At 41.6% G+C, this 22,596-nt stretch overlaps 1 protein-coding gene across 2 annotated transcripts; it reads right to left on the bottom strand.

Annotated features, from left to right (window-relative positions):
- Positions 1-2,095: 2,095 nt before the first annotated feature.
- On the bottom strand, positions 2,096-22,425 carry stag2b (stromal antigen 2b). Of its 2 annotated transcripts, none has more exons than XM_047584911.1 (34): positions 22,141-22,425; positions 20,036-20,163; positions 19,867-19,948; positions 19,562-19,705; positions 19,367-19,463; positions 19,130-19,206; positions 18,744-18,948; positions 17,625-17,776; positions 16,746-16,819; positions 16,513-16,636; positions 16,072-16,170; positions 15,850-15,929; positions 15,573-15,680; positions 15,277-15,388; positions 15,043-15,160; positions 14,841-14,944; positions 14,186-14,278; positions 13,996-14,085; positions 13,657-13,860; positions 13,002-13,072; positions 12,804-12,891; positions 12,628-12,708; positions 12,438-12,530; positions 11,858-12,032; positions 11,620-11,759; positions 11,360-11,461; positions 11,118-11,266; positions 9,589-9,717; positions 9,108-9,334; positions 8,211-8,430; positions 6,749-6,856; positions 6,542-6,668; positions 5,098-5,175; positions 2,096-4,030 (listed from the first exon to the last, which is right to left on the bottom strand). In XM_047584911.1, the coding sequence occupies exons 2-34, from the start codon at positions 20,077-20,079 to the stop codon at positions 4,007-4,009; spliced, it is 3,819 nt and encodes a 1,272-aa protein (XP_047440867.1). In that variant the 5' UTR covers positions 20,080-20,163; positions 22,141-22,425; the 3' UTR covers positions 2,096-4,006. The 2 variants fall into 2 exon arrangements, with proteins under 2 accessions (XP_047440867.1, XP_047440866.1); XM_047584910.1 differs by having other exon boundaries at positions 6,542-6,671; positions 22,141-22,424.
- Positions 22,426-22,596: the final 171 nt, after the last annotated feature.

Below are 22,596 nucleotides of genomic sequence, written 5' to 3'. Positions count from 1 at the left end.
CCCATAATCTTGTTTCCTCTTCCTGCAAGGGGGGAAAAGCCATTGTTACCCTCGCTGCAGAGCTCAGGCCCGGTGGGACGAGGGAAAGTGGCTCCACCAACAATGGCGCGACGCAACGCGAGGTGAGGAGGCAAGGTGCGGAGACTCGGATTCCGGGGTGAACCAGGGTAAACACCACCCCGGCTCCCGGCTGAAAACCTGCCTTGTTTTCTTGCTTCTCGGGGTCGAACGCCCCGCGCAGACCTCTGGACCACCTGCAGCTCCGCTGATGACAGATTCTCTCCACACCCTGGACCATCAGTGCCAAAGGGAGAGTAATCCTCCTGCTTCTACCCTCCAAACACAATAGCCCTGTCACTCGTTCCCTCTTTCAGCATACCTTTAGCCGCTGTGCCCGTGTGTCAATACGAGAGAAACCGTCGGGAGGCAGACAGTAGGTTCCCACGGCGCCCTATTCATAGCTTTCCGCTGGAATCTCTGACCTGTTCTGGCCTGTCTCATGAAACCTGCTCCTCATAATGAAGGGCATTGATCCTTTTTCCTCATTTCACATTCACCTTGACGTCTCTGTTACAGCCCACGGAGCGTCTCCTATTAATCCGGGAGAGATCCTTTCCCTTTATTTGGTTACCAGACATTGCACTGGGTGCACCGCGCATTGTTGGAGCGATGCGGCGAAGGAAACGTGAAGCACGAAGCGCACCGTAGCGCGACGCGGGGCGCAAGAAGATGAGCCCGGATGCTGGGAGTTGTATTCTGCGTGCATGAGTCAGTGCGCCCTAATCTGAGGATGGTTGTAGTAAATGATTTTCCAGGGTCAGCTGCTTTTCCGTGCCCTTACAAGCTGAGGAGATTACGACCAATGCTCTCATTAATGATTCATCCAGAGAATTAGAATGCTGCGAGGTTTATCTTCCATCTTCCAGAATGCTGGAAAAGTCTCGTCCTCCGCGCGCAACAAGCTCCTCGGGGGAGTTGCAATCAATTACGGGACGGAGATGCAATTAAACAAGAACAAACATATTTAAAACGGGTCTTGAAATCTCATCTCGGAGCTTGTTAGATGGGTTTCTGCGGTGCGCCCACACGCACGTGTTAATCATGTTTCCCCAGCACTCCTTGACCCGCTGCGGTTTCGACACCAGCTGAACTGATAGTGTCAGCGGAGGCCTTTGGGTTATCAGAGGTAAACACAAGCTGGAAGCCCAACTGAGGCTGTGGCTCTGATTTAAACTCGGCAGCCCTGACCCCGGCAGCGCAACTTAACCCACGTCAACCCGGGCAGATGCACTGCTGTGGGAACAAGCTGCAGAAAGAAAGGAAGAAGGAAACTAATCTCTTTGGCACACAAGTGTGAGATGTGGATGGAAGTTTTTTGGAAACTGGTTTGACAAGAGATTTGTGCCGATATAAAATTTCACTTTGGGCTCTTTCTGCATGGACTCCAGGGATAGGAGGTTATATATATTAAAAAAAAAAGAAAAAAAAAAGGAGGGCTGCAGAGGAAAGTGCTTTTCTGCACATTATGCTGACGGCCAGAGTGTGACAAGCACACTGACGTAGTGATAGATGAGCCTCCTCATGTATTACAAGCTGGACATGAAGGGAGCTCTCGCCCGCATTGATCTGAGCAGCTCTTTATTAACCATGCACTTAACACAGAAGTCTGCGTCGCTTTCATCCTTTCTTCTGCTACCTCGTGTCCTCACTTTTATCATTACAGCAACTGTGGCGGCCTTTGTCTCCACACAGCATTACTCTCGGTGAAATGGGCTCTTTTGATAGTAAACACAAACGCGAGACCCGTCACATACAGATATATGTGCTTTGAGATACACTGAGAATACATATTCATGGGCTTTTCAGCGAAGTTAAAAGGATACATAGATTACAAAAGGCTGACACCACGTACAGTCGGAACAATGCCACCGTCTTGGACTACACTGCCCCCACGTGGCCTGGACGGGAATAACACAAGTACAACACGTGTCACCTTTAACAGACATCGCGTGCAGTCTAGTTGATCATAATTAGAGTATTGAGAGTCCTTTTAGTTTCAAAATGTTGTTGGGTCAAAAGTAAAAAGTACCACAGATGAAATGTGTTGATTTTTATTCAAAAGTTACTGTCTCCAGACAAGTACAAATCAGAAAACAGAGTGACTGAAAGAGGATGGGATAATAGACAACAACTCAGAGTGTAGGCAAGAGTGCAGAAAAAACAAAAAAGTAAAACACAGAAATGGCCAAAAAGGAAGAAAAGAAATTAAATTTGTATATATACACATGATCTAATAAGAATTTATACCGATGTAGTGGTAAGTAACAAACAATAAACAGTACGTTTTCCTTAAAAGAATTTTCTGGTTTTTTTTTTTTGTTTTTTTTACTTACATAAAATAATTAGGCAAAACACATATAGGCTGTTTATCTACTTTATCACATTACATCTGACCACCTCATATTTCATGTTCTAAGAAGCCAATTATCCACCTCTAAACATGACTGATCCTCTGACATGGAAGATTACTGTGAGTAAAGGTGACCTCCACGAGCATGTTTAAGGCTTAAGCATGGAATGACTACAAAATAAAAACCTCAGTAGACAAAACAGTTCCTTAAAACTTGTGTATGACAAATATGTCAAAATCTAAGCTTTGTCTAGCTGCCACAGCGCTGCTGAATAACTTTCATCTTCAGTATTGTTTGAATGACTACCTTACAGTTGTATCTATAAGTATTTTTGTGACAGGACCTTTCATGTTGAGAAAACCTTAAAGCTGAATTTCACAAGTCTTTTCATTAGTTTTATCCAAACTAATTTACATGTAGGAAAAAAGGTAGAAACCCGAAGACATTATCAAGACAAAAAGAAAAAAATAAACAAAAAAACATAAAAATACAAATTTAAAAATCTTCCTTGATGCATGGCTTCACATGCTTTCTTTTTTTTTTTTGTTTTTTTTTTTTTAAGTTTTACTTACACGTTTCTCAAACTTTGTGACTGGTTGAAAAGTTGAAAATAAGAAAAACCAAAAGCACATATATAAAATCAGCACCGATTCATATATAACTTTTATTTAAAATGTAGAGATACCCATTTCAACATTATGCTGCTGGATTTGAAAAGAAAAGCGTGGGGGGGGGGGGTTTCATTGACCGAGCTGCTATCTTCCAGAGCCCACACAGTGGCACTGCTGGGATAAAACTCATTGTGGGCTGGGACATATTTCTAGTAGATGACAGTTTAGGGAGTGATCCAAATCTTGGGGTAAGCTCTAGGACTCACTGCTGAACAGTGTGGTGCGTTCAGTGGACTCTAGGAATCTTCACAGCATAAAGGGATCTTGAATGATTCTACGTGACATATCACCAACTTAACCACCAGTGGTTATCAGGACCTCCACTCAGGCCCCACAACAGGGAGAAGAAACTTAAGAGACAGAGGGAAGGAGGGGAGAGAGAAAAAAAAAAAAGAAAAAAAAAGAGGGCACAGAAACATAAAGACCTCCATCCACTTGGCTAACACAGTACAAGCAAGCTACTATAGTCCGTTTATAAATTACTACTTCACACCTGGTAACTTACTACAATTGTAAAAAGGGTTAGACATAAACAAAAAAAAAAAAAGTTTCTTAAGTTAAACACACCAATTCATCCCCGTTTTAAAAAAGAAAAAAAAAAAAAAAAGAGAAGCTATTATTGATTTTTCTTCAGACACGTCTCATTTCTAATAGGTTTGGAAGTGGCCTGTTGCACTATTTCTGAACAGGAAGAGCTTACCCAAGATTATAAAAGTAAATATTTGAAACAAAGTTCTCTCTGAGCAAGCAACACTGAGTGTGGGTTGTCATTGGTCCACGTGGAGTACAAGCCAGAATCATATTTTTTTTGTTTTATTTTTGCTTTTTCTTACAGAAACCACTTCTGTTTTCGCATCTAAAATTCTCTTTAAATACAAAGCGCCTCTTCTGTTATCCCAGCGTCAAAATCATCTGGATATTAGCTTAAAACATGGACACTCCGAGGACCTGGAGGAAAGAAACAAAATATTAAATTGGAATATGAAGTCAGATACTGGAATATGAATTCTTATATTATCATTATTATTATTAAATACAGCATATCTACTCAGGCTCATATTTAGCTACAACGAAACTGAACAAAGTAATCTACACCGAAGATTAATATACAACCCAACTGTTTTTATTCTGGTTGTCGGAACTGAAAATGGAAATTACAATTCGCAAAAAAAGGTAGCGTAATAGCTGCCAAATTCACACCACACTGAATACACTTCACAGTCTGTCTCTAATCTCACTACATAATGTCATATACCGCCACCACATTATAGCACTGTGGGACAAGTAATTTACTGTGGGAAATCTGGATGTGAGGCGGGCTTGTGTGGAGCTGTGGTGTGGTGGCTTGTTTCAAGTGGCAAACGCTGAAGAAACATGTTGCATGTCATTTCTCTGCTCGGAAGCCTACGATGAAACAGGATGCTGAGCTTAGCGCTAGGAGAAAGCTGCTCCATGTTTTGATTATGGGTTATTTCTTTTGTGATCAAAAATGATTTAAAGTTGACAAAACATTCACACAGTACTCCAGTGAATCCTACTTTTTAAAAAGGCAAGTTGAGGAACAAAACCCTGAGGCAAGAATCCAGGGGGGTTTCCTTAAGGTTGTGACATGATGTAGCAGGAATTTAAAGCTGGCCATACTGACTGAAATAAAATTGTTTACCCAAGCATTAATGGTTGCTCTGCGACCAAAAAGAAATGTTGCACTTGGCCTCGGGCTGGTCAGCTGTACTTGTCTAAATGTTTTGCACGGCCTCACCAAGTGCCCAAACACAACATACTAGCAAGTGATCCATGTAATGCGACTGGTCTCGAGCCAGCGCTTTTTGATTTACTGCCGAACAATTCCACAACTGTTGAGCGGTAGATCTAATTTTACAGCAAATACATCACAAGCCGTGGTATATTATGAAAACACTGTTTGGTTCTTGGACTACATGTAAAAGCAGCATGTAACTGAATTAGGAGCATCAGCGTAGTCTTAATAGTCTTAGTATAATAGAAATGCTCCTTACCGATTCATCCATGATAGAAGCAGGGTCAAAGTAGTCCGGCTTGAGCTCAGATCTCTCACGACGGTTCTTAGAAGGCGGCTGCAAGACAAAAACAACACATTTATATGAGATACTCCAGGAACTTCACTCAACAACTTTTCCCCGTACAACGAAACCATTGAGATATCAGTTTTTTTTTTTCTCCCCCCAAGGCTAAAAATGAACAATTTCAGCAAATAGTCGGTGCATTTAATTGACTGGGGCAGCTGTATTATTTTCTGGCTGATTCAGTGTGACATTTGGAGCCCGTCTCATGGAGTCCAGCTCTAGTGCGAGGATCCAAAATAGACATTTGTCTCGGATGCAATTTTCTTCAGGCTTTACACTCATCATACACGGTTCTTTGGCGCTGGCGTGAATGGCCAAATAAATATGTCATGTTGCCTCATGTTGTACCAACAGTTGCAAGGCGCTGTCGACAGAGTACACGTCTCAGCTTTTTAAAGCCAAAATTCACGTTGACTTCCTTTGATGCAAGAACCCCCCCCCCACCCATTTTCTCCATTTCTATGCTGTAAGGTACATGTCAAAACAGATTACTCGTTTTATACAGATTAATGCTAAACAAAGCTCTTCTTAGAAAAGTAAGCAGTGTATGAATTTAAAAAAATGAATATATTATTAGCTTTTAGGGTTTTTTAAGGCTAATTAAAATCAAAGTGAATAATAAAACTGTGAAAGCAGTCTGTCAAATGTGGTGGATATTAAGTAGGCAGACACTGTGTGGGATCTGGCCGACGATGCTCGGTGACAAGTGCTGATTCGTCTCCAGGGATTTCTGACAACTAATTACTTGATCACTGGTCTCGCGATTTGCCAGCATCATTGCCTAAAATATATTTTAAAAAACAGATGGTGCAAATAAAAAATCACTTCAAATTAAATGTGCTCTCACTGCCCAATCTCCATCACGCTGGCTGCGTGAGGCAGCTCATGTTTTTGTTAAGCTTTACAACCAAGATGGAGCCATTGACCGTCTGCCTCAAAATGAGGACAGAAATAAAAGTGTTGATTTTGCTCTTTCAGGGATTTAATCAGATCTTGTTGTTTTATGGTCAGAGCTCACATTGATTAAAATGACAGCCACTAACGTCAATGCCAACTCTGCTTGGTGTTGAAAACTGATGGTTTCTAATTTAACTGATCTGGGCAAGGGAAGCTGAAGACGGGACTGAAGGGGATGAGAATGCAAATATGTTTTGGAAGTGGTAAACAAAAGCAAGATAGAGACTAGAGTACAGCATCTGTTTTACATCAAAATATTCAAGAATCAATTTGTGAGCGGTACGTGACCTTTTGCTGACAAATGGTCTAATTTCAAAAAGCTGGACAAGACGTCCCCGCACACCATCGGATCTCTTTAGTTCAGCATAACTTGGTGAAAGCAAAGCGACGTGCATCTCACCAGATCAATGTCCATGGTGTCAAAGTCCATGCCTTCGTTGAGGTCATCCATACGGCCTTCAGATGACATCATCACGTCCTCCACAATTGGCTCCTCATCCTCCTCCATAAGCCCAGTGCCGCGACGACTGCTAAACAAACCATTTCACGATTAGTTTTCGCGATTTTATACACGTGACGCACGTACGTCCGTGTGCAGGTGTCTTACATAGCATGCTGCAGATTGGTCCTGAGCTTGGCATAGTTCATGGCTCTTTCTTGCTGCTGGCGTGCCTCTTCTTGCTGTCTCTGAGCCAGCATCCACGTCACCTGCGGACTAAACGCACCAAAGAGCATTAATTAGTCACGCTTTTAATCCACATGTGTCTGGCGTTCTAAACACAGTTAACATAAGGAAGCCAGATAAAAATAAATTGCCCTCTGGCCTGGTGCCTATGAAAAGTCGGGGTGGATAAATAAACTAGTCAGTCACTGTCCCAGTAGGGCCAACACTTGGCAAGATGTTAAGTACAAGCATTTTGCTACCATTTGCCCTCAAAATTAATAGCATGCAAATGGGAAATTACACTGAACCTCATCCTAATGCGTTCTGGCTCACTCCAGTCGGGTCCCATTCTTAGAGAATGTGTGATCCACCGGACTGAATGATGACCTGGACATGAGCCTAGATATACTGTATTTATAAAAAAAGCCGATGGCGTGAGGCCTTAGGATGCACTGAAATAACAGACAGTTAATTTAAATTCAATGGCCATTAACACTTTTTGAAAATGCTGGGTCAACAAAGCAAAAGGGCAAGAGAAAAGCAAACGTTGAAGGGTTTATGAGTGCTTTGAGGTGCTTTTCGTGAGCGGTTGCCACTGCAGCTGCTGGCAACACTGTACTTTCCATTGGAAGCAGGACGGTGTATTCAATTCAAACTGCCGTGGTTTTAGACTATCTCCAGTTCAAAGAGCCTGGGCTCTACATACTGCCGTTACTCACTATAAAGCTCGTATAATCTCACCACAAACAGACTAGACCACAAGGAGGAAAAAAAGTTATCAGTGCTTAAAGGAAGAATTTTAATACTATGACACAACTAACAAGTTCTGCAATCTAATGTGAAAAAGGTAGTTCATTGTCAGCCTAAATAACCACACTCTGATGTTGCTCACACATGGTTTCTCTCCACTGATCTAATGCAGTGAAGTCACATGATTAAAAAAATAATAATAATACTACAAAGTCTGCTCTAGTGTCATTTTCTGGTTCCTGTTTCTGTGGTTTCTTAAATTCAACCATCATAAAATCTGGCAGCAGTGAGAGGCAATGTTTACACTTAAATGAACGGAGGCAGCAGCAGCAGCAAAAGCCTGCAGTGTGAAAGCAAGTGACATTCAAGGACATAAATGTTTGATAGTGTGCACCGTCGGGGTTTTACATTTAAATACTCATTACTCTGCATTCAGGGGAACCGATTTACATAAACGCAAGACAAAATACTGACTGCATAATTTCACGCTGATCTGTCACAGATCCTAACAAATTACAAACATTTGTTTTATATCACTGCATTTTTCCCTCCAATCCTTTAAATACAGAGTTGTTTGTTGTTCTTTACTCTGTGCCTTATAATGAGCATCGTGTTGAATCGTGCAATACTTAAGAAAACCAACACTGACACGTACTTGTAATCTATGGGTGTCTGGTGGTGCTGAGGCGTCTGTTGATGGTGCTGCGGATGTTGATGGGTCTGTTGCTGGTCGTGAGGGAGGGGGTAGACCCCCATGTAGCTGTCATCACGACCCCGCTTAGGGTCTCGCATGGCGGTGGAAGTGAGGTGGGGGGAAGGCAACATGACTGGTGTCTGCATGCTCTGCTGCCACACCTCGCCGCTGCTGCTCTCCTCTGGAAGGTAAGGGCCATGTGTTAGTATGCAACCTGGCAACACACCTGCAAACGCTCATCTTTGTTATACGTTTTGCCCCCGTGAGCAATTTTCTTCCTCCAGCCCTTAATGATGATCAGAGTTGAGCTTCAAAAGATAACTGCGAGCAAACGTAGGGCTTTTCTCATAGACAGCTCTTTTTAATGACCTCTAAAGAGATGTCGGGGCAGTATTAGTGGAAAAAAAATAAAGAAAGTAGAATAAAATGCAGGCAGTGTTGTAAAGGTTAGATTTTCATCTTTGATATTCTAGAGACATCCTTGGTCGTGAAGAGATCTGTAGAAAACACACAGCTTGTACAGTCGCCGTGGAGTAGTACGACTCTTTCCTACCATCTGCTTCTTAATCTCCTCACCTATCAGCTCGACTGGCTGAGCCATTCTGGTTGGAACACATCTGGGTTAATCTGGGCTCCAGATGGGTTTTTGTAACATCCCTACAATGCCACACATTGCGGCACTGTCAAAATTTAAATAGTACGAACTATTTAAGCTTTATATAAAGAAGAAAATTCCTGATGGCCTCTTTCAAAGCTTTTAAACTAAAATGAAGCAAATGCATTTTTGCTGGAATGTGAGTAAACTAAGAATACCCCTTTACTATTTATTTATTTTTTTAACTCTTGAGTGTGTGATACCTTCTGGCAGTTTCCTCTTGGCTGCTGAGGTTCCAGCTGTAGCAGTAGGAGGCTTAATCTTCTTGGACCGAATGGAAGAACCTCTGCTTGAGTAGCCACTCATCACAGACATGGTATCATCATCACCACCAGCCTGCAGGGAGTTCCTGTAGGAAATCAGGGGAAGCCAGCAGTCCTCCCGCTGCAGGGCCATCTGGAACGTCATGAAGCGCTCCAGGTACATGTGGCTGGGAAGGAGAGGGAGGTCGCAGGGATAAAGATGAATAAACTCATGCTTCCCGAGGACAAACTTTACACATGAAACCAGGTGCACATTCCAGCTGAAGCATAAAAAAAAAAATTAAAAAAAAAAGCCTCTCACACACAGACGCACAAAGCAGAGACACCAGTTGCACCAGTTGTCACAAACACCTGTTGCACTGAGTCACTGAAGCTTCCCACCAGAACGCTCAGTAGACAAAAAACAAAAAAATGCACTTACACAGTCCTCTTGTCTTGTCTCATAAGCTTGGAGGAGAACTCGCTGAGGATGTCCAAGAAAGCCAGATTGAGGGGAGGGCCTCCTTCTCCCTGGGGACTAGGGTCCTTAAATGCAAACTCGATACCATCCCTGAGAGATACGCAGAGACAGAGGGGAACAAGAAGACACCATTAGTAGAGATTAGGAACAAAATGTCCGTTGTACGTTTTTAGGAAAGATTTATTCTAACTGGGGCACAGTTCCTATCTTATTGTAACCAATTTTTTTTTCCCCCCCGAATTGTTTATAATGAAAGATTTGAAGATTTACAACAATACTTCTCATTACTAGTGTGTGATCTGCACATTTGATCATTTAAATTAATTTAATTTTCTCTGTCCATAGAAACATTTCAAACAGTTAACGTCTGGACACAACATGTATCCTGTAGCATCATTTTCAATGTATGTGCAATGCAGGCTCACACAGCTTCAACCATCACGCGCAAGGTTACGAGTTTGCAGATAACTGGAGTGTAATGCAATTCTTACTTCTTACATTAGAACTAAGTCGCAGGTGGCTTAATCACCAAATTGCATCAAAATTATTTTATTCATCACATGTAAATAAGGCAAAGAGCGTATGCACTGAAGTCATCTTCTAAAAAGCAATTTCAAGCCAAAAATATCCACCGCAGCTGCAACGAATGACATCCAAATATTTTGTGAGATAGTTAAAGGGTGTTCTCTGTTTTAGTGGCATCTCTTGCTTCTCAGCACATTCTAGACCATTTCCACATGTGCAATACAGGATCATACAGCTTCAACCATCACATCTATGTAAGTTTCCTATTGAACCAGGACTGACTTCCAAAGTAGTATGGACACAGATAATGCTTGCGGGAAACATGCCTTAAAGGAACCCTCAGGTTTCCTGTGGTTAGTGTACTTTTCAAATTCGAAAGCCTGTTGTAAAACTACGTACCATTACGCAGTTCGCCCATATGTCACACGAGCATAGGGCATAACCAGACCAACATTTGTACAGTACTTTATCTGGTTTCACTGTGCGTGTGATTTTAGTCCAATTTTTCACACGAAAAATACAAAGCTGTGATGATGAGGAATGTGTGATAAATAATACATTTCCCTTTACTTTTTTGACACGGCATAGAGGAGCTAGTAGGGAAAACCACGAGAGAGCAGAAGTGTGCTTTTGACCTTATTTTTTATTCGTATAAGAGCACAAGTAACACTTTGTATTAGTGCATATGTTACTTACACCACACACTGCTAATGCAAAAGAGCAGTTTTGTTGATATATATATATTTTTTTTTTGATTTTGGTCTAAAATACTTTGAGGGAATGGGAATAAACTAAACTACAACATTTCATCACTTAAGTCACTCAAATCTCTACAGAAAAGGCAACAAGGCAAAAGTAAATAAAGTATTGAAGGAGTAATTTGTCTTAACATGACAGGTTCCCAAACACAAGGATAACAGTGTAAGAAGAGCAGTGAGAACCACGAGAGCATAATAAAGCCTTACTTGTGCAGCATAGCTATGGCATCTCTGGTTTTGACTTGGTCGAGACCGAAGGTTAGAGAAAAGCGACGGGCCAACTCTTTGATTCCACAGAACGCAGAGGAGGAGCGATCAAACCCGTGGCCCAGTTCAGACAGCATTTCATTAAACAGCTAGAGAAGGAGAGACACGGAAATTAGAAAAACAATATCCTAAACAATACTGAATGAATTAATGAGTGAGTAAGGCAGAGTGTGTGCACCGACCTGCTGCAGACTGAGGATGAGTGTCTTGGCACATTGTATCTTATCAATTTGCCGTGTCTTACTCATAGTTTCCTTGATGATGTCACCATAATCATTGTAATACTGTTGAAAAAAATAAATAAAACAGGAGTTTGCCACAATGAATTTCTGTGTACACGACTATATGCTGATTTGCATTTTTAATAATAAAACAGTACATTCCTGAAACAGTATATGGCTAAAACAAATGGCTGTAATTTACATTTTTTTGTTTTTCTTACCCGCATGTACTGTTTGAAGATGTCTGCTCCTGTCTTCATTTCTACCACACAGTAGATGATGAGTTTACAGTAGGCAGCAAGGAGGTTTCTTCTCTTGTGCAGAGCTTCAATCTTTACTGCCTCATCATCCTGTTGCCCATCTGAGATTATAAGAAAAAAAAGATGTGAAAATCTATTCATTTACTTGCTTACCGTGACCATTAGAGATGCACTAGGTTTGTATTATTAGCATTTATACCTGTGCTATTTGTGTCATCATCCTGGTCAATGAATACATGGTTCAGTATGAAGGAGAGCAGTTCAGACTGCAGCGAGTCCTCCGGCGAATAAACCAGAGGCTCCAGGTGTTCCCTGCCCCCCGACACCATCTGGTGGCTGAAGATGAGCAGAAGATCACACAGGATGGTGAATGCCTGTGGGAGAAAAGGAAAGAGAGCAAACTGTTAAAAACTGTGCATGTTATGCAAATGACTTCATCCTAAATAGACATCTGTATATAAGTGGAGTGGATTTAGACTAATGCAAAACCTACTTCTTATATTAGAAGTTGCAGGTGGCTTCATTACCAAATCGGATCAAAGTGATTTTGTTTTATCGCATAAAAACAAGGCACACACAGAAACACATGGTATGCACTGAAGTAGCTCATACAGCACCGCTCTTCTTAAAAGCAATTTGAAGCCAAAAATATCGACAGCAGCTGCAACGAATGGCATCCACGCCACCCTGTTTCACTCGTTATCTCTTGATTTACTTTGCAGCAGATTTTATTACTATTGCTACACATGGACACATGGCCGTATTCCCTTCGGCGTCACCTGTTCTTTGACGGCTGTGTTGACATTTGTGAGGTAGCGCTGACACATCATACAGAATGCCCTCATCTGCTTCCTCAGGGTCACCATATCATCCTGAAAGTCAAGAATTGTTTTGGCATCACACTTCCACTGATCCAAATCTGTTGAAATGTTGCAGAAAAAGAGATGATGAAGACAGCTGCGGCCTCACCTTTCTCGAGCTGCCCTCAGATGACTTCGCCAGGTGCCACAGGATCACGTAGTGGGTACACTGCAGTGAATGGATGACTATCTGCTCGTGGGAAGAAAAGAACGTATGGGTTGATATGCGATTATATTGCTCATATTCTCAGCCTGTGAGTCATAACGTGGTGTGCATTTATTCACCTGCTCAGGCATGTCTCCATTCTCTATGCCTGTGTTGAGCAGCTTGAAGTTGCTGGTAAAGAGATCCCACCCTGACAGGTCATGTGCACTGCAACAGAAACGATAATGTCTTATCAGTTTCAGACAAATTGCACGTCATTGCTGTAACTGGAAAAGGCGCAGGTGAAGCCACGAAGACGTGAATGTGGAATTTCGTACTTGTGAAATGCTGTGATCCTCTTTAGAGTTGACAAAACCTGATAAGCATCATCTTCATCCGCATCTTCACCCTGGAAAGAGGAATTGTTCAGGTGTGATTTTATGGATCACGGGGTTTAACTCATCCGATAAAGACTAAAGTTTTCAGGTGCTCCATAAAAAGTGGAAAATCTTCGTCAAGTACACTTTGACAGGGTGTTGGGGGGGGATACGAACAAATGTGGAGAGATGCTTTTGGGAGCAATAAGAACACAACACAAGCACAACATAGTTTGAGATGTAGAAATATATTTCCAATACCTTATGAGGCCATAGTGGAGTAAATTAGACCCTGACGGGCCTCCATTGTATTAACATTGTTTGGGAAACACTGAATTTAGATACGAATATAGCCAATTTAATGGTTGATACAAAACAAAATATCTACTGCTAGAGACTGAGCAGTTCTGCAGTGTAACAATAACAGATAAAGAGAAGCTTATTGTTAAGACAATGTTTCATTCATTTGCTGTTAATTTATTTTAATTTAATTTAAGAGATTATTAAGTGGCTATAGACTAGTGTTCGAATGAGACTGTGATCAAACAGGAGCTTTTGCAGCTCACTAGACCAAAAGGACAATAAATAGCATGTTTTGTGCACATCTCACTCCTACCTCTTGTAGAAAATCCTCCAGTAGCCTGTTGAACTTGTCCACCAGCTCATCCAGCAGCTGAGAGCGGGCGATGTCTACCCTGTTAAAGATTGTGAACTCCTCATTGCAGAGGGCATGGTAGGTCTTGGAGCAGGACTCCAAAACCTCAGTGTCTGTGTGCTTCTCCACAATTTCTCGGATCTGACGCAGCAGAGCATCCAGGTGCTGTAGTGGAGAGAGAGAGAGTGAATAGATGAAAGCAATGTGTGATAAAAGGCAATGAGCATCACAAACAGTTATTAGATTTAATACACTAGACCAGTTTGTCCTGATCTAATTCGCGTTGCCACACTGTCTTACCTTCTCCAGACGTCCTGTAGTATAAATTTCCAGGTCAAAGAACTGAGGCAGTTGCAACAAGTTAGTCACCTTCTCTGCATCCACAGCATACTGTGGAAAAACAAAACAAAACATAAGAAGCAATTAGATTTTATTGTGACTAAAGCCATTAAGAAAGATCTTGATAGAAGAAGAGTGGATGTTTACATACCTTGGCCAGTAGAGGGGGCAAAGCCACAGCAAAAAGCTCTGTCATTCTGGTTCTATCATCCAGTTGGGTTTTCTTCTCTTTAGCAGTCATAACCTGATCACAACATACATGCATATCAGATGGCTGCCCACACAACTAGTTTGCATTCAAGCCTGCAAGACATCTAGATGTTAAGCTTCTCAAAAGTTTACTATTCAACTACACCACTTGGGGTAACCACAACCATTTTTTTTATCTTGCTACCACAATTATCTAGTTTCTTTAGTCTAGTTGCCTGAGGCAGTTTCCACCTATTACATTTCCTAAATAATTTAAAGAATAAAGTAAAACTCAGAACAAGCCTTTTGAACCTTATGTGTTACATAACCCAGCAGAAATGATTATACATTTAAGAACAACAATAAGTTCTGTTTAAGATCAATTACAACTAAAACATTTGTATTAATTACAAGGCAGCAACACATCAATACAACACTATTAACATTTCAGCACCTTTGTTAATAAATCATGTACTTATGAAAAGCAAAATAGTCTCTGCAATGGCTGGATGTGGCATTTAAAAATGCAAGGATGTCTTCATTAAACCAATGTCATAAACACACTTGTTGTTTAACCAATGCTGGTTTACTGTTCAAGGTGTGTCTGTTACTCTTACCCTCTTGCCAGTTCCCCTTCCAACAGGTGGATGGCATTCAGCAGCCTGCCGTACAGTGCACAGCATGATTTCAATCAAGGCTGTCTCTTGTCTGTCTGTAAGAGCTACAAAAACAAACAAAAAAAAAAAAACAATTAGGATAATCTGCATGACAACTGAATTACATACCAGTACGCAGGCTTGCATGAAGCCAGTGCCATACCTTCCTCTCCTGGCAATGGGTCATCTAGCAGTAAGCTAATCATACACTCCCAGTCTTTCAGTAGCTCTGCACCACATTCCCAGAGTGAGTCCACGAGGTAAGCTGCATGCTCATGGAGCTAAGAAGACAGGGGTTGACACATGTGGCTCGTTAATTTACTTCTATACACTACTGAAAATGACGAAAGACACGTTGCCTGGATGTGAGAATAGAGTATGTAATATAATATATTACCTCACTCTCAAGGAAGAAAAAGACAGTGGTCTTAATAAGGTTGGCATTGGGGCTTTGTCTGCCTCTCCTTTTAGGGGCGCCTTCCTCCTCTGGTTCCCGCTGGCTGAACAACCTACGAGAATGTTTACCATTAGTTGGTTATCAAACAATACACACCCCTACATTCAGCCTACTGCTAACAAAGGACTTCTTCTCTACACTGAGAAAAAACCAGTCATTGAGCAACTTGACCCACTACATTTATGAATATTCCAACAAAATGGTTGCAAGAAGGAACTAATTTGTGTCTGACATACTTCTTGAAGAGAAATTCTCCCGCTGCAATTGCAACCGGCCTGTGTGCTGAGTAAACCAAGTGATACACACTCTCACAGTCCTCGGGGGTCAACACCTCATCCGTACTACTGCAGAGACAAAAAAAAAAAGAAAGAAAAAAGTTACAAAGTGGTTGCCAGTAGCAAATGTACTTGATGTAACACATAAAAACTGTGTGAAAGGGCTTGTCCTTGATGGACACTGTGTTCCAATGATAAGTGGCACATGACATCAGATATTATCAAAAACGTCACTTACTTCAAGACTAGAGTGAGGAGTTTGATTGCCTGTACTGCAACGTCATACTCTTTGTCAAGAGTCATGGAGACAATACGGTCCTGAACAAAGAGGAAGATGGCAAAGTTAAGTGAGTCCGGTACAGAGTAATCAGTAAATTGAATTCTGACAGGGCAGTAAATATATGTGAATCTGTGGAAAGAAATAAAGTTGTGCTCAAGTTGTCCAGCAGGTGGTGCTGACCTTAAACCGACTGGTGAAGAGTTCCAGTCTTGCGTTGAGTTCTCTGTTGTAGTAGAGGCCCTGCAGAGCTGTCAGACACTTCAGACGTACCTCCCCTTGCTGGAATGGAGTTAGAAAGCGTTACTGGTTATGCCAGACAGCAAAAGCAACCAGGATCTATGATATTTCACAAACATAAGCAAGAAGAATTTAACCAGACAAAAACATCCTTTCTATTTTCTAGATGGAGCCTGTCAATCAACAAGTTTAGAGTTATAGTTCTTTAAGTTTGTTGCCCACACCAATGTAAACAAATTAGTCACTGATTGCACCTTTAGCAGCCACCCACCCAGATGTGTTTTTTTTGCTTATTTGGTCTGATTAAAAGTCTATGCAGATGAAAGCCTACCAAGGCTTTAAAGGAAGTAGAAGAGGAACTAAAGAAAGCGCAGTATAGCCCACCTTATCATGCATTGTCCATCCCACATATTTCAGATAGCTGTCGTTGAGGAAGGCATCGCTATAGAGTTTCATCCACACTCCAATCTCTTCTATACAGATCGCCCTGATTTCTGCTATCGAATCACTGTTGAAACAAAACATCAGTATTTGTTTAACAAGTACAAGACGGGGCGCTGTTATCAGAATCAATACTCGTTTTTTTGATATTAGATGTCATGTGTGTAAAACTTTACCGATATCGATGAACAAACACTCCTTTGAATATTGCATTCATCATGTTTTCAATCTCGTCCTGATTTTCTTGAAGCTGAATTGTAAAGAAGAGTAAGACACATGAGCACTGGATAGGAATTCATTGGTCAAACATGCTCCCTAACTGACATGACTGCTCTAGTGAGAGATGACCATGAGGCATTGTTAACATAATGAGACATATGTGACAGCCAACTATGCCACCATGCAGTGATGTGGCTGGACTGTGAACAAACAGATGGATGCCCGGTGGGACCCTCCGTTATATAACCTAATAAACTGACATGGCTAGCTGCATAGTTCTTGGCACCGTGGGTCCACCACCTACTGGGTGTTACAATTGCTATTCATTAAAAACAGAAAAAAAATATGGTCACAAGATGCAATCATTCACAAGTGATTGGTCAGCAAGGATTACAAGGCTATTGTGTGATTTTTAATTCATATGGTGACATGAGGGGAAAAAACTGAAAAAGAACATCAGGTTTCTTACGTTGTGCAATTCGGCACAACCAGTTACTGTTGCACTTCAATATACACTTCACTGGCAATATGAAAAAGTGTATTTTGTGAATCTCTGACTAGTCAAAACCATGGAAGGACTTTTCAAGCAATGGGTTTGTTTTATAAACAGGTTACAATACAAGCATTTCACAGTGGGAGGCAGTTCTCTGTCAATGTTCAACAAAAAGTTTGGTGCCTGCCACACTGGCTAATGAACCTCATCGGACATTACCTGCATGAGGCAGGAGATTTTCATTAGAATTTGAAGCATCCGGTGTGTAAATGTATGTAAATGCGAAAGGAATGTGCTTAGGCAAGCTGCATTTCAAAACAAAGAAAGCAGATTTAGTGCTCACCTCTTTGCGTTTTTGCAGGAGCAGCTCCAGCCTGTCGTTTGCCCTTTTAGCCACCATTTTATTCCTCTCTGCCTCGTACTGGCGCTGTGTGTTATCCATGTTGATGCTCAGGTTTAGAGCTACATTCACCAGGGCTGTCATCAGCTTCATTGCTGTCAAATATACAATAACGTCAACAAGAGAATTCACAAAACTTTTAACAAGCTTAAATCACCAAATATGCATGTTAACACTTTGTATTTGTGCATGTTGCCAATGATAAGCAACATAAAGCCACCTCTGGGTGAGATGCACTCTTAAAAACAAATACTAAGTCTCCTACCCATTTAAGACCATTTGTATTTAGTAAAACATCTCCTACTAATAAGACCCTGAATTCAATCATGCTGGAAACCAAATCAAATACACAAAGTATATGAATATGAACAGTCATAATTTAAGAGGGAAATATTTAAGACAACTGTGCACAACTGAAACACTCTAACCTGCCCAAGACCACCTGTGACACCAAGACATAAACACAATAAAAGCACATTACTGCTAAAACTTGCAGTTAACAACCTACATTCATTCCAAGACAGTGGACAATGCACAGAGCAATTATTTTATGGTGACACAAGGATTATTCTTTGTCAGTATACTACGCTACTTCAGAAACAATACTGGTTGTGTGTTCTGCATACCTCAGGTTATTGTAGAGCATATAATCTGCACCCACAGCATGTCGCTGGTGCTTTACATTAGTGAATAAATCCATATTTGCTGCTTACATGAATCCTGAGTGCCCTTGTGTACATAAGAACCCCAGCCAACAAAAAAGAGAGATGCTGCCCTGCTCTTAGAAGCCTAAATGAGTTTTAAGTTTTTTGATAGCACCCTACAAATCATAAAATGTGCTGACAAACTAAAATGCCACAACAGTTTACATAGTTAAAACAATTCAAACTACCTGAATAATCTTTAATGCTACTTATAGGGCATTGAAACTGAAGCTAGTAGTGCAATTACAAGGGTACCGGGAGTCAGTTGCTTTTAAGTTGCCTACTCAACCAACTACTCATAAGTTACTGTAATTCCCTGATGGAGTTTCAGTGTACTTCATAGGCACGCAACTCTTACCTGCCAGTGTTGAGGTGTGTCTGAAGGCTCGGACTTGCGAATCCGATAGTCCGGTGAGAAGGGAGATGACTGTGTCCATCATGTACTCATCATAGATGATACTGTATTGACACTGGCGCACTAGCACAGAAATGAATTCACAAAAGCTTGATTTGAACTTCTTCCACTGGGGCCCGGCTATGGTTAGAGGGTAATCGCCGCTGTCCTATAGAAGACACAGAGGGAAGAACACAACGTTTAATACAATTGCAAAATACAACTACCATTAGTCACAAAATTTGCTGTGCTTGGTGAATAAAGATTTCTGAATTTGTCACTCAATCTAAAATGAAAAAATAGAGACTTTGGGTGAATGTGGTAACAATTACGTTGATGAAGTAAGTTACCTCATCAAATTCCTCTGTCATTCGTCGGATGATTTCAGAGTTCTGCATGTTGCGAAACATTTCTCCACTGACCACACCTGATAAACACAGAAGACAATTTACAAAGACGTCAAGAAGAAATACTCAGTGGGACCAGAGGGAGGGCTTTGTGGAACAGACAAAACTAAAACACTGTCCACAATACATTTTATAACAGGGCAATAAGGAAGTAAGGGGGATACAGAGACACACGCATACCTTTACATCCTGAGCACTGGATGAAGAAATTGATGAGATCTAGTAGTGCAACATCTCTGTCATGTTTGTAAGACTCAATCCAGTCATCGACAACAGACTGAAGGCAGACAGAAACAGACATAATTTAAAATGAGAAATTAATATTTATTCATAAAAAAAATAAAATTTAAATCTCAAAGAGCGTGTTGTTCTTACTTGCATTGCACTCCTTCCCAGCTTCACCACCTCAAACAGCATCATGTTTTCCATGCCATTCTCCTGGTGGTGGCCATTTAACCGGCCCGCTCCCTTCCCTCCTTTGCCCTTCTCCCCTGCTGCCTTCTTCCCCTTCTTTCCACCCTAGAAACATATTATTAAAACACAAATAGTGAGGAACATTAAGTTAACTTTATGCATGTCTCAATTTAAAAAAACAAAAAAAACAAGTGCATAAAAGATGTAGCACTGCTTTCTAAACGAGACGCTGATGCAGAGTAAGGAGCCGTTTACGCTTTCCATACCTTTCCTTTAGTTGGATTTGCACTCCTTCCATCGAGATCCTCAGAGAAGTCTGTGTCTGAGGAGAATCGTGTATCTGTGTCCCTGGTACACACAAGCAGAGACTCGAATGAAAATCCATATCAACCACTACCTACAACAGTAAAATAAAAAGTGGAAGCAGGTACTTACTGAGTATAGGCGAACTCTGATGGTATTTCTGGTGCTGCTATCATTTCTGTAACATCTTCTGGATAACTTCAACGTACAAGTGGCTTGAGATCCTCAGAAAATAGGAGACAGGAGAGGTCGCATGTGACCTAGAACATGCAGTCGAATAATTTAGTTAACTACACATGGCATGAGTGCTAATTACATATTTGAACACAGCAGCAGAAACATTTTTGCAAAACAAACATGAGCATGGCATGGGCATGTTTATTAACAAAAAAAAAAATCACAGCCACTGTTGTGTGCAATGTTTCTTTGCTGCCTTTGAGAGAAAAAAAAAAGGTTTCACATGGTAACAGGGGGCGGACACAAACGCTCCTGTCATGCTCACTGTGTAGCCATTGGCTCCCTCCCTTTCCCAGCTCCCCTTGGTTTACAGACAACGTCATGCCAGGAAGATTGGAGTGTCTTCCTCAATGGCCAAATATGGCACTGCCCTATCCGCCCCATACACATGTCAACCAATCAAAAGGCAGTATCAACAACAACAAGATACTGCAGGCCACAGGGAAACTATTGCATGGTTGTGATGTGTAAATTCGTGGAACATACATCAAAGTGAAAAGCAGAAGTAACTTTTCAAATAAGGACCAGTGCCCTCTGTGTAAGTCAGCAGCAAATGCAAATGTCTCTCTGGCACCCAGTGAATAAAAGCACTCGTCAGACGATTGTTCAGCCTTAAATAAGGAAAACGTAAACTCCACCCCGTCATATACCGCGAGTGCAAAAGATGATTCTTCCAGGCCGATACACATCCCTGTCATTTTTAAATTATAACAGCAGGTACGAGTAGCGTGCACACTTTAATTTGATCCAAAAGTGTTGTAACGTTATTAAGATCATTCGTTCTAACAATTTATCCGGCAAATTGTGGTACATATATGCCAAGCTGCACATTTACAGAATATGTATCATGGACGGACGATAATCTATTTACGTGTTCCAATACATTCGTAACACCCTAATGTTATCTCACGCAACATAAGCCCTATAAGTGCACTAAGACACTGTATGTTTATGAATCTGGTAATGAGCCCATTTCTTTGATAGAGAGGGTAGGACTGGGTGTAGACTGAAAAAGTGGCGCCAAATCGGGCAGTGTATCCGATAAACTTCACACCGCGATGCTATACTGTGAGATCTTAGATAAATTGAAAATGTATAACCCAACAGCGGGGATTCCCGTAGGATAACTCTGCCACGAACTACCGGCTCAGTTCCCTCCAACAAAGCCGACATGGCTGCGCTCTCCCTCGGCTCCTGTCAAAATTGACACCGGTGCTGCTGGTGGTGCTAGCGCCACTAGCTAAGTTAACCGAGGGGTTTGGCGTCTTTTCCCAGCGTCAGCTAGTAGAAATTTGATGAAGCGAGCATGCACTACTTAGTGCAAAGAAACTCAAATAGGCTGAAGAAGAAGAACGACAAACTATTACATTAAATTCTTATTAAATTTCGAGAACACGCCGGCGTTTCCTGGCGCTGTAATACTTACACCATAATAACAAAACAACGCAAGCCCTACTGTACTAGCATAGGCTAGCATTAGCTTGTGTACACTGACGCTACTCGATAATGTTACCACGGGCATTAACTACCTTCTGTCTTTATATCGGCCGTGTACGATGCTCGCCCGACAATGAAGCAAGTAATAACACATTTGCTACGACTAATAAGGTGGAAATAACTCTCACTAGAGAGCTACGCTAACAGCTAATGCTAACGTTACCTAAAAAAACATCACGTCCTTGCGTCCTCCATCTTGCCTCGGGAGTTCCAGCGCCGTATTGCATAAGCAACAAACACTTTGTTTACAAATATATAAAGTGCAACTAAGTCAATTGAAACAATAAAACGTTCCAGTCAGTTGCAGACCGTATATTTTGCGTCGCGGTGGCAAAAACCCATTTCGTTAGCTTGCTAACAAGCGAAGTAGCTGTGAACCGCGAGCTAGCGAAGCGACTTGGTTCAGACATCCGCGCTCCTGGCTCCTCTACAGCTAGCCTGGCTAGCAAAATACAAATCAACTAAGTTCCAGATAGCTCTCCGCCATTTTACAGCTAACTTACCTTGTTGTGAAATGTAGTCCCGGTAGAATCGCAACTTTTACTATTCTTACACAGCCTCCGTCTGAATTCCGCTACAATTGTGTAAAAAGAGTTTAAAAGTCGCGGTCAGAGGCGGTTTCGGACGTTCTCTCACCCCGCTTGCTCCGTAGTTCGGTTTGTTGTTTCGACGACCTGGGAGGAGGAAATCCTGGTGCAGAGCTACCACCTAGCGGCCACAATGCTCGTATTTGAACCACTGTTGAGGACCTGACATCTAGTGGCAGCTGCCGAGTACTGCACCTTATATCTGCTGCTGCCACAGCGTTATGTGGCGTCCCTCTTGTTGCACGCTTATAAGGGAATCACCGGAACAAAAAAGCACATATCCAGAGGGGTTGGACTTCCTGCTCATCATAAAGTAGTATTAAAGATCTGCTTATGGCCACCAGGAGCGATTCTAGGGCTAAAGCTTTAAAG

This window comes from Mugil cephalus, chromosome 5 (genome assembly GCF_022458985.1).
Source record: "Mugil cephalus isolate CIBA_MC_2020 chromosome 5, CIBA_Mcephalus_1.1, whole genome shotgun sequence".
Taxonomy (NCBI): domain Eukaryota; kingdom Metazoa; phylum Chordata; class Actinopteri; order Mugiliformes; family Mugilidae; genus Mugil; species Mugil cephalus.
Note: the sequence above shows the minus strand (reverse complement) of the source record. Positions and strands in the feature narration are given on the sequence as shown.

Bases quoted from the DNA above. Each gene is read 5' to 3' on its own strand.
- stag2b (XM_047584910.1), bottom strand. From the start codon at position 20,079: ATGATAGCAGCACCAGAAATACCATCAGAGTTCGCCTATACTCA. The intron at 16,637-16,745 runs GTAAAGTTTTAC...TTGTTTCAACAG, and splicing joins GTGTTTGTTCATCGATATCG to TGATTCGATAGCAGAAATCA. The intron at 12,531-12,627 runs GTGAGGCCGCAG...CTTGACTTTCAG, and splicing joins CTGAGGGCAGCTCGAGAAAG to GATGATATGGTGACCCTGAG.